Source organism: Cetorhinus maximus, chromosome 12, assembly GCF_964194155.1.
Source record: "Cetorhinus maximus chromosome 12, sCetMax3.hap1.1, whole genome shotgun sequence".
Lineage (NCBI taxonomy): Eukaryota > Metazoa > Chordata > Chondrichthyes > Lamniformes > Cetorhinidae > Cetorhinus > Cetorhinus maximus.
Window position 1 is genome coordinate 62,780,546 of NC_135890.1, and position 12,894 is coordinate 62,793,439.

The 12,894-nt window shown below is 41.7% G+C and overlaps 1 protein-coding gene across 2 annotated transcripts in view; it reads left to right on the forward strand.

Moving 5' to 3' along the window:
- appl2 (adaptor protein, phosphotyrosine interaction, PH domain and leucine zipper containing 2) overlaps positions 1-12,894 on the forward strand; it is a 128,131-nt gene that overhangs the window by 47,655 nt on the left and 67,582 nt on the right. For both annotated transcript variants that reach the window (XM_078553757.1, XM_078553759.1), the window contains one exon: positions 4,171-4,229. In XM_078553757.1, coding sequence (XP_078409883.1) covers positions 4,171-4,229 — 59 coding nt within the window. The remainder of the gene's footprint in view (positions 1-4,170; positions 4,230-12,894) is intronic.

Below are 12,894 nucleotides of genomic sequence, written 5' to 3' on the forward strand. Positions count from 1 at the left end.
GCATCCATCTCACTCAAAGGGGAGCATGGTTCATCCTTCCTGAAAACCAAGAAAATGTTGAATTTTACAGGGAGGGCGCAAGAAAATAGATAGAGCTGTGGTGCCAGAGGATTGAGAATTACAAATGCTACTGTTCAAAAAAAAGTGCAAGGATAAGCCCAGCAATTACAAAGCAGTCAGTTCAACCTTGGTGGTGAGAAAACTTTTAGAAATGATCATTTGGGACAAAATTAACAGACGCTATGACAAATGTTGATTAATTAAGGAAAGCCAGCACAGATTAGTTAAGGGCAAAACATGTTTAATTTAAGTTTTTTGATGTGGTAACACAACATTGATGAGGGTAATGCAGCTGATGCGCTGCTACATAACAGGCTTGTAAGCAAAGTTAGAGCTCACGGAATAAAAGGGACAGTAGCAACTTGGATACAAAATTGACTTAGGTGATAGGAAACAAAATAGTGGTGAATGGTTGTTCTTCAGACTGGAGGAAGGTATATAGTTCCCCATGGGGTTAGGAACCCTGCTTTTCTTGATGTCTGTTAATGACCTAGACTTGGGTGTACAAGGCACAATTTTAAAATTTGCAGAGTATACAAAACCTGGAAGTATTGTGAACTGTAAGGACGATAATAAACTTAAAGAGACCATAGATTGGTGGAATGGGTGAACAAGTAACAGATGAAATTTAATGCAGAGAAGTGTGAACTGATACATTGTGGTAGAAAGAACACAGAGAGACAATATAAAATAAAGGGTACAATTCTAAAGGGGATGCAAAAGCAGAAAGACCTTGGGGTATTTGTGCACAGATCACTGAAGGTGACAGGGCAGGTTGATAAAGCAGTTTAATAAAGCATTTATAAATAGGAACATAAAGTACAAAAGCAAGGAAGTTATGATAAATCTGCACAAAGCACTGGTTTGGCTTTGAGTGTTGTTTCCAGTTCTGGGCACCATCCTTTAGGTAGGATGTGAATGCATTAAAGAGGATGCAGTAGCGATTCACAAGAATTGATCCAGGAATGAGGAACTTCAGTTACATGGATAGATTGGAGATGCTGATGGTATTCTTGGAGAAGAGATAATTGAGGAGATTTGATAGAGGTGTTCAAATCACAAGGGGTCCAGGCAGAGTAGATAGGGAAAATCTTTCCCATTGGCAGATGGATCGAGAACCAGAAGGCCCAGATTTAAGATAATTGGTGAACGAAGCAGCAGCAACACAAGAAAAATCTTTTTTAGACAGCGAGTGGTTAAGATCTGGAATACTCTGCCCGAGAGTGAGGTGGAGGCAGGATCAGTCGAGGACTTAAGAGGGAATTGGATCATTTACTAAAAAGAAAAACAGGCCTGAGGGAAGATGAGGGAGGTAGATGAGTAGATAATTTGTTTGTTCAGAGAGCCGGCATAGATACTGTGAGCCAAGTGTCGTCCTCCTGTGCTATAACTATTCTATTATAATAGACGGGTCAAAAGTAAACTCCAGCACCTGTGCCATGGGTCAAATGGCTTTTTTGTGTGCTGTAATTTTCTATGATTTTAGTGGAGGGGGAAATATCAATATTCTTTTGATGGATTGTCTTGATTGCCTTATGCCTTAAAGAAATATCGGTGATCAGAGACAGGGTCTCAACACCAAAGTGCGAAGAAATTGAAGCTGAATTTGCGTCGAGGGTTGATAACCCCCACCTGAGAATTGCAGAACCTTTGAACGAACATGCTTCAGTACCTGTAAAAATTAAGCAATGCCAGGGAAGGTGTTTGGTATCTAAACTCCTACTCTTACACACAAGTATTTTTAAAGTAATGTTTCTGGAGATGCTTCCTGCGTAGTAGGAGATACCTTTTTTAAAGTTTACCTGGATTTTAGGAAACCATGTGTATGCACATCCAAGTGTACAGAACTGGCAGCAGCATAATTTGCCTGTGCCAAGGGTCAAGGATTCTGCACATGAAGGGGTATAACATTTCTTTCAGTATCAGTTTGTTACAACATTAGGAATTCTGTTAACTACCCATCCTTGTCATGTGCTTTACTGCAGTTCTGGAAATCCAGAATATACATGGTGCTATCTGGGGTGTCTTTTGTAAAATAAATGTGTAATTAAACAGAGAATGTGTTGAATGATTCCTTGTGCTTCTCAAACTGCATGCTCCATTTACAGGGATAAGGGTGAACATGGCAGGATCAGCATTGAATTTTACCACTGTACATGTTAAGAGTAATCTTCTTCTCCAAGTAGTCTGTATGTTTTGTAAAATTTTACATTGCAGCTGTGCTATTCAATAATTAACACTGAAAAAATGCTGAGAAAGGCTGCCAGTATTGTTATTTTGGTAACCCTCAGAATAATGACCTCATTTACCACTGGTTTTGTATAAAATGCTTTCTCTGGATGAAGGTAAATCCAGCTTTTAAGGTTAGCAGCGTAACTGTACAAAAAGTATAATATGGAAACAAACCAACTTGCATTTATTTATTGCTTTCCATGTCCACACAACCTCCCAAAGTTCTTCATAGCAAATTAATTACTTTTGACATTGTCACCTATGTGATGTAAGCAGACAATTTGCACACAGTTAGTTCACAGAACAGCAAAGTGATCCTTTTTTATTATTATTCTTTTGTGGGATTGGGTGTCACTGGCTAGGCTTTGCCTTTGGTGGTGTTAGATGAGGAAGAAATGATAGCCAAGGCACCAGGAGAATTTCCTGCCCCCCTTCACTTAGATCTGTGAGATCTTGCATGATCACCTGAGCGGACAAATAAGGCCTTGGTTTAATCATCTGAGAATTCTGACATCTCTGGCATCTCTGACAGTGCAGCACTCACTCGTACCACACAGGAGTGTCAGCCCAGATTATGGGCTCTTGTCTCTTCCGTAGGGCCTGAACTGAAAACTGTCTGATTCAGAAGCCAAAGTATTAGGATTAAACCCAGCTCACTGTTTTAAAGGCACAAATGCTGGATGCATCTGAATAACAAGACAATTATAAATATCAGTATTGGGCAGTTTCACAATTGGAAGTTGTTTTTCATCTTAAGGTCAACACAATTGTATTTGAAGAATTAAGTGCCAAAATTTATATTTAATTCTAGTTTCTTTCTGGGAGAATCTGAAAATACTATATTTTATCTTTTTGTGCAACTGGCATTTCATACTTCAAGGGTAAAACAAATGGTGGTACCAGAAATAGCCATTTTGGAGAGTTCATTCAAGAAGAACCCAAAAGTATACAGGATTCGCACCTTTTTATCTTTCTATATTTGAAAAGCCCTGTACTGAACTAGTATGTAAACGTTTGAGTCATTACCTGATCATTGGCAGCTGTGCTTTTGGTCTAGAGCCTGAGCTCTAGAATTGAACCCATTCAGCACTATTCCCCGCACCGCCCCCAAACTTCCCCACCTCTGCCACTACTTTAAGACCTCCTGAAAACTCATCTCTTTGATTAAGATTTTGGTCCCTTGCCTCATATCACCTTTGCCTCAGCATCCTTTTTTATTGCACCCCTCAACTCAATGCATGTGCAGTTGTTCCAAAGTGAGGGTAGCAGAAATTAAATTCAATGGTTCCTTCACAGAGCTCCTAAAGTATTTATTATGCTCAGAGCTGAGCCATCCTGCTCGAATTACATCATTCAACAGGCACCTCTGAGCACCACGCTCACTTCCTGCCGTTGGTGCTAGTTTGTTGAACTTCAATCGGTTTTCATTCTCGCCTTACAAAATATTAGCAAAAGAAGGAAGAATGGCAGCAGTGGATATTCTATAACCTGGGGAAGCCTGGAAGTAGTAACATTCACAAAGAAAAGGGTAATTTCCACAAATGCTGGAAATCTAAAATCAGAAAATGCTGAAAATAGTGAGTTAGTCAGCATCTGTGGAGAGAACAGGCTTTCAGCATTGCAAATTTGGGTTATGAAGCCTGAAATATTGGCTCTGAAACATTCTCCTCTCAGATTCGGAATGACCTTCTATGTGTTTCCAGCTTCATCTGTGTTTGCTACTATAGTAACATTTAAGTAGCTTCTTGTGTAAGAATTCAAAGTAAATCTCACTAACTGATTATTTAGGTGAAACCTAAAATTCCATCCTCAAAATGTTTGGTTTTTTTTTGAATAATTCAATGCCTGAAGTAAAAAGCTGGTATTTCTTTCCTGTAGAACATGATGCAGCAATGGCAAAATACAGCAAGCTACCCAAGAGAAGAGAAAATGAAAAGGTACAGAGTGTTTTGCACATCATGGAGTAAAATTCTGCAATGATGTTAAAAGGGCAGGATCCATCCACATGTTGTGTTGTAGTCAATGGATGGTACAGTTATCCATGTAAAAGGCTACAGACAGATCTACAAAGACAGGAGGGATACTTTACCTTTGTTACAGTCACTTAGGATGACATGTGTGACCTTTCGGTACAATGACAAATCCTTTTACAGCCTTGCCCCTCCATACCTCTAATCTCCAGCCCCAGAATCCTCTGAATATCTGCACTCTTCTAATTCTGGCCTCTTGTGCATCCCTGGTTTCAGTTGCTTCATCATTGGTGGCTGCACCTTCAGTTGCTTAGGCCCTAAGCTCTGGAATTCCCTCCCTAAACCCCTCTACCTCACTTTCCTCTTTGCAAGACTCTCCTTAAAACCTACTTCAGCCAAGCTTTTGGTCACCAGTTTAAATGGCTCGGTGTCAAATTTTGTTTTCTGGTGTTTCTGTAAAGCATCTTATACATTAGAGGTGCTGTACAAATATAAATTGTTGTTTTTTAAATTCCTTCCATGGCTTTACTCATCCTCATTCTATAACGTCCTGCAACTAAAAAATGGCCCAAGATATCAGCATTTCTACAGTTTTGACCTCTTGCATATCACCAATTTTAATCACTCCACTGTTAGTGGCTATGTCTTCAGCTGGCAAGGCCTGAAGTTCTGCAATTCTCTCCCAAAGCCTTTCCTCCTCTAAGAGACTCCTTAAAACCCAGCATTTTGACCAAGCATTAGGTCATCTGACCTAACATGGCTCAGTGTCAAATTGTGTTTGATAACGCCCCTGTGAAACGCCTTGGATGTTTCACTATGCTAAAGGCACTATATAAACGCAAGTTATTGTTGTAAAAATTGAAAGCTAGTTTACTTGTCCGCTGATCAGTAACCAGAGGCAAAAATTTAAGGTCATTATCCAAAGAACATAAGAAATACAAGTGGGAGTAGGCTACTTGGCCCCTCAAGCCTGCCCCGGCATTCAATTAGATCATGGCTGATCTGCCCCAGGCATCAACTCTCTTTCATGCCAGCTCCTCATAGCTCCTTAACTCCCCAAATATTACGAAAATCTATATACCTCCCCTTTAATTACTTTCAGTGATCTAGCCCCCACAACTCTCTGGGGTAGAGAATTCCAGACATTCACTACCCTCTGAGAGAAGAAATTCCTTCACATCTCAGTTTTAAATGAGTGCCCCCTTATTCTGTAACTGTGTCCCCCAGTTCGAGATTCCCCCACTGGTGGAAACATCTTCTCAACATCTACCCTGTCAGGCCCCCTCAAAATCTCATACGTTTCAATAAGATTCTTCTAAATTCTAATGAATAAAGGCCTAACCTGTTTAACCGTTCTTGATAAGTCAACTCCTTCATCCCAGGAATCAGCCTAGTGAATCTCTTTTGAACTGCCCCCAATGCCAGTATATCCTTTCTTAAATATGGGAACCAAAAGTGTACACAGTACTCCAGGAGTGGCCTCACCAACACCCTGTACAGTTGTAACAAGACTTCCCTATTTTTAAACTCCAACCCCCTAGCAATACAGGCCAAAATTCCATTTGCCTTCTTAATTACTTGCTGCACCTGCATGCTAACTTTTTGTGTTTCATGCACAAGAACACCCAGATCCCTCTGTGCTGCACTTTTTAGGAGCCCCTCTCCATTTAAATAATAGCCTTTGATTCTTCCTACCAAAGTGCATGACTTCACACTTTCCTACATTAAACTCCATCCGCCAAGTTTTTATCCACTCACTCAATGGGCGGAATTTTCCCAGAACTGCACTAAGTGCAATAGCAGGCGGGTAAAATGGAGTCCTACCCACCGACAAAAATTGCGGGTTTTTTCGCCATATCGTCCCGATATCACCTCATTATTTATTCACTCCCGCGAAACATGACGTTTCCATGACGGATGGCTCTCATTCACCTGGCCACCATCACCCCGCTGTTGCATCACGCCAGCCGCCTTATTTAAAAGGCAGCCGCCAGCACAGCGCTCATCGCCACCAGCTCACCACCGCTGCCCGGGAGACATGGCCAGCAAAGGAAAAAGACTGCAGCCCCCCGCTTCAACGACGGGTCCCTCGAGCGACTGTTGAATGCTGTAGAGACCCGCCGGGACATGCTCTACCCCCGCTCTGGCCCAGGATGGGCAGCAAAGTCACCAACCCAGTTTGGGAGGCGGTGGTCAGCGCAAACACCCTGTAGAGGAGGACAGCCACCCAGCTGCAAAAGGATGGATGATCTCCTTTGTTCCGCTGGGGTAAGTCACTCTTCTCATCACTCTGAACTCACACATCCACAGGGCCCTCACTCAATTAGCTCCCCGCCGACTGATGGCGGGAAACACAGCCTGCCGTCAGCGGGCTGAGTGGACGATCGTGACCTGCCTTCACACTGTCATGAAGCAGGTTGCACCATATTTTCTGCGCACGTCACCTATCAGCCCGCTGCCAGCATGCTCGGAAAATTCCGATATACCTATCTATAATCCCCTTGCAGATTCCTTATGTCCTCATCACAATATGGCCGCCTACCTATTTTTGTATCATCAGCAAATTTGGATACATTACATTCTGCCCCCTCCTCCAGGTCATTAATATAGATAGTAAATAATTGAGGCCCTAGGACTAATCCTTGTGGCTCTCCACTAGTTACATCTTTCCAACCTGAAAAAGATCCACTAATCCCAACTCTCTATCTTCTGTGTGTTAACCAATCCTCAATCTATGCTAATACATTACTCCCAATACCATGAGCTCCTATCTTGTGCAATAATTTTTGTGTGGCACCTTATCGAATACCTTCTGGAAATCCAAATACACTACATCTACCGCTTCTGCTTTATCAACTCTGCTTGTTATATCCTTAAGAACTCTAGCAAATTTGTCAAACAAGAATGATGAGTTAGGAGTTAGGCAGTGGGTTCATAAGACATGAAATGGCACACTGGAAGAAACAGCCCACAACAGTTTTTGAAAGGGAAATGGAAAAATAAGGAGAAGCTTAGCAGCAGCTCTATCAGTGAGCTGGTGTAATGGACCGAATGGATTTCTATGCTGCTGAATTCTGCTTCTAAGATTTTTACCTTAACTCAGCAGCAGAAATTTTTATTTCTGGTGTGATTTCCCTTGTCATCAAAAATATCTAAAACATAATTCAGAGTGCTCGAGTCAACAAGCTGAAAATGGATGGGACTTGAGCAGAGTGACTGTGTGGAAGTCCCTGCTAAGGGACTGCAGATACATTCAGGACAAGTTGTCAACTACACTATGATAAGGAGCAATGTGAAATATCTTTGCAACTGAAAATGGTTTGATGAATTCAAGAACAGACTTGATTTACTTAATAACTGAAACAATTGGATTCTATGATTGACTGAATTTGTTTTTAAAATGATGCAGTGGTTAATTTATTTTCCTGAATAAGTTGAACGAGGAGTTTCTGCCCCCTGAAGAATATAAATCTATGGACTGCAGCTTCCTCTTTACTTGCTGTAAAACTTCTGTATTCCATTATTTATCTGCATCATTCATTTCACTCTGTTGCTGTAGCGAGCAAGAAACATTTTGTAATGGTGCTGATTTTTTAGTTGTTGAGTAAAGTGTGTGTGTGTTGGAGCTTCTGGGTGGCTGCATTCATTAAGTCATTGAAGGGCTGATCAGGAAGGCCAGGCACCATCCCTGCTCCAGGCCTGGGTTGGCTGATCTCACAGCAGAGATGTAAGGCTAATTTTCATCTCTTTTACTGCACACATTGGGCTGTAATTTACTGAGGTGGGGTATGTAAAAGTATCTGGCATTTGTTGGATTTGCGTTAGCACAAACAGATGTTTAAATTTTTTGCTTGACAAGTTGGGGAAAGTGGGATCTGAACTGGTGCAGTGAGAGAAACAAGGCATCTTGGGTCTGAATGAATGGGACAAGCAACTCATGAGATTTGAGGTTTAGGCTATAAACAGCATAATGACTGAGAAGGAGGGTGGATTTAGTGCCAAATCAGGTACAGAAAGAAAAGTTAAAAGAAAGAAAAATCAATAACTTTACCTTTTTAAAATCTCCAACAATTACTCTAAATAGCCTCCAATTAATTATAACAATTAAAAGCTGAAAGAATGAGACACTAGAATTGTAATAGTTAATTTTCCATAGCAGACAGGTTGACTGACAGTAATTAACGTTTAGCATATCATTAAAAGTACATACATTTTGTGGTGAGTTCACTTCATCTGTATTTTGTAAGCACAGCTGCTTCACACCATTCAATGCATTTCAGTGGTGAGCAAGACAGTGAGATGCATTTATCTGAGGCTAACAGTGAAGCGGCATATCTCAGACAGCAACTTTTGGACATTTAAGTTCAATCTTTGCAGAACAAAAAGGGTCTGTGTACCACATGGAATTCAAGTACCCAACTTAACTAGTTTATTCCAGTGATAAAAACAAAAAACTACTGCGGATGCTGGAAATCCAAAACAAAAACAGAATTACCTGGAAAAACTCAGCAGGTCTGGCAGCATCGGCGGAGAAGAAAAGAGTTGACGTTTCGAGTCCTCATGACCCTTCAGCAGAACTGAGTAAAGTTAGGAGAGGGTGAAATATAAGCTGGTTTAAGGTGGGGAGGTGGAGGGTGGTGGGGGGCGGGGGGGGGGGGTGGAGGTGGAGAGAAGTTGTTGGGGGGTGGTTGTAGGGACAAGCAAGCAGTGATAGGAGCAGATAATCAAAAGATGTCACAGACAAAAGGAACAAAGAGGTGTTGAAGGTGGTGATATTATCTAAGAAAATGTGCTAATTAAGAATGGATGGCAGGACACTCAAGGTACAGCTCTAGTAGGGGTGGGGTGGAAAGGCTGACAGGGTATTACAGTTATAGATTTAAAAATAATGGAAATAGGTGGGAAAAGAAAAATCTATATAAATTATTGGAAAAAACAGAAGGGAGGGGGAAGAAACAGAAAGGGGGTGGGGATGGAGGAGGGAGCTTAAGACCTAAAGTTGTTGAATTCAATATTCAGCCCGGAAGGCTGTAAAGTGCCTAGTCGGAAGATGTGGTGCTGTTCCTCCAGTTTGCGTTGGGCTTCACTGGAACAATGCAGCAAACCAAGGACAGACATGTGGGCAAGAGAGCAGGGTGGAGTGTTAAAATGGCAAGCGACAGGGAGGTTTGGGTCTTTCTTGCGGACAGACCGCAGGTGTTCTACAAAGCGGTCGCCCAGTTTGCGTTTGATCTCTCCAATGTAGAGGAGACCGCATTGGGAGCAACGAATGCAGTAGACTAAGTTAGGGGAAATGCAAGTGAAATGCTGCTTCACTTGAAAGGAGCGTTTGGGCCCTTGGACGGTGAGGAGAGAGGAAGTGAAGGGGCAGGTGTTGCATCTTTTGCGTGGGCATGGGGAAGTGCCATAGGTGGGGGTTGAGGAGTAGGGGGTGAAGGAGGAGTGGACTGTCCACCTGCCTTTTCCCACCTATTTCCATTATTTTTAAATCTATAACTGTAATACCCTGTCAGTCTTTCCACTCCACCCCCACTAGAGCTGTACCTTGAGTGTCCTGCCATCCATTCTTAATTAGCACATTTTCTTAGATAATATCACCACTTTCAACACCTCTTTGTTCCTTTTGTCTGTGACATCTTTTGATTATCTGCTCCTATCACTGCTTGCTTGTCCCTACAACCACCCCCCCCACAACTTCTCCCCCCCCCCCCACCCCCCCACCTTAAACCAGCTTATATTTCACCCCTCTCCTAACTTTACTCAGTTCTGCTGAAGGGTCATGAGGACTCGAAACGTCAACTCTTTTCTTCTCCGCCGATGCTGCCAGGCCTGCTGAGTTTTTCCAGGTAATTCTGTTTTTGTTTTAGTTTATTCCAGTTTTGGTTTCTTACACCATAAATGTCCATAAGAGGGTGCTGTTACATTCCTCCCTTCATGAAAAAGTTACAAAATGTTCAAATTCCATACAACTTGTATACATTTCTTGTTTTCCTATTTAGTTACAAATCTAACTTTACCACTGGTTTCCTATTTCTAAGAGAATACCTCCTTTCTAGACCCAAACTTTCAGAACTTGGGGAAGGACCTCAACCCATTTTGGCTTGAGCCTGAGAAGTTTTCTCCAACAAAGACTGATCTTGCCCTTGACCTTCAATTGAATTTTCTGCTTCATCAGACATATCTCCCTGCCTCCAACTTGGATCTGAACTGGTTTCAGACACAACTTATGTTGTAGTAACTATTGGTACACTACCTGCATCTCAAGTATCCAATTCATCAGATTAACTTGATTCTTTCCAACTCCCTCGTTATTCATGAACCCCTGGAGGTAAATCATGATCTATATGCACAAACCTAACCTTTCTACTCCCAAACATCTTGACCAAATTTGTGCGAGAACCACATATTTTCATGACTCTTCTGGTAGCCACTTCAACCACTTATGATGATCTTTCATCTTAACCTTCTGGTTCAGCTTCAGACCTATTTCTCTCACTCTCACCCTATCATGACTCATTTTCTGCCTGGCTTATTTTTTTTCTACTGACAGGGCTAAATGTGGTTTCAGAAATGAAAACTTTGTTCTAGGCTGTCTTTAAGAAAGAGTTCAGCTGGTAGTAGTGTGAGGTGTGTTACGATAAACAAAAAAAAATCGCCAGTTTGTGATTCAGTAACTGACATTTCTTCCAATTTGTTTACCAAGAGCACACTTAACAATTTGTACTATGCATGCTGCTGCTCCAAGTCACTCACCATCCTGACTTGGAAATATATCGCCGTTCCTTCACTGTCGCTGGGTCAAAATCCTGGAACTCCCTCCCTAACAGCACTGTGGGTGTACCTACACCTCATGGACTACAGTGGTTCAAGAAGGCAGCTCATCACCACCTTCTCAAGGGCAACTAGAGATGGGCAATAAATGCTGGCCTAGCCAGTGACGCCCACATCCCGTGAATGAATAAAAGAATTTGAAGCAGGATGGTATAATTGAACTTGTACGTTTTACCTCATTTATTCTCCTGAATTTTGCAGACTGTTCTGCACAAATCTGAGGTACTTTGTCGTACACAATTTCCTCTGGGAATCCATGAGCAGCAAACAAACTATGCAAAATATCGAGAGTTTTACTAGTTGTTTGATTCATTCGAAACCCCTCAACTCGCTTTCAATGGCTATCTACCACAAAGAATAGCTAGTGACCTTCAAATTATGCAAAATCCATGTGCAGCGTCTGCTCCACTCCAGCTGGTCATGTCTATGGTTGCAAAGGTGCTGATGGTGGCGGCTTTTTGACTGCTTGACATGTTCTACACTGCTTCACTTTGTCTTCTATGCCCTTAACTATCAGCTAGACTCTTTGTTAAGCTCCCTAAGTGTTGATTATAAAGATGACGTAGCAACTGTGATCTGTAACCTTTCAGGAATTACATCTCTGCCGCCCTATATAATACAACCTTTAGCAACGGACAGCTCATTCTTAGCATAAAAAACGGCTTGATTTCTAAATCCAGTATCTGTGTTGGTCATCCATTTGCGACTTAGTTGTGTACCCTTGCCAATACAGGGTTACACATGAGTTGTTCTCCTAATGTCATCTGCTGTGACTGACAACTCATCTACATGTGAAAGGAAAAAGACATCTTCCCTATTAGGCTCTGCTTCAGATGAGGATGGTCATCTAGACATCGCATTGGCATGTGATCTTCCAATTGTCTGGATTTAATGTCACACTGGTACACAGACAAAATCAAAGCTCATCTCTGCATTTGGGCTGCAGCTAAAGTTGATACTGGAGACTTTGGATTCAAAGTAGCCAATTTGGTTTATGATCAGTTTCAATCATGAAACTATGAGTATACAAGTGTTTATTAAATTTTCTGACTCCGAAAATCAAAAACAATGCTTCATGTCCTGTCTGTGCTCACTGGCACTAAGGGTGCGTGAGGCAAGTGCAGTTGGTCTCTCCTCACAATTATCCAACACATGAGAGATCACAGCACTGACTCCATATGGAGAGGCATCACATGCTAGCTAAATCTTTTTTGGATACATCGTAATGCACAAGCATTGTACCATCCACCAATTTATTTCTACACACTCCTTTGTCCAATTCCATGGATCACCCATCCTCAAGAGTTCATTGATTAGATGCAGTAAGGTTGCCAAATTTCATATGAATTTACTGAAGTAATTCACTAGGCCCAAAAAAAGATCTGAGCTCAGATATTCTGAGGGTGTGGCACATTTTTTATTACCCTACTCTTGATAGGATGTAACCCATCATTGTCTACCCTGCGACCTAAATAATCTTTCACATTTGTGTGCCTTTCCCCAACTCCATGCTTTTCAAAACTTTGGAACACCCTTTTCAGCCTGCCAGCATGGCTCTGCCTGTTTGGAGCTGAAATAAGGATGTCATCCAAATAGCGTACTATTCCCTGAGTTCCTTGCAAAATTTGGTTCATTGCCCCTTGGAAAATTCCAGGGGCTGTAGAAGCACCAAATAGCAGCGTATGAAACTGAAACATACCCATGTGTGTATTAATAGTCAAATATAACCTAGACTCATCATCTAACTCAAGTTTCAGATAGGCATTTGTCAGATCTAACTTTGAAAAAACCTGGCCTCCTG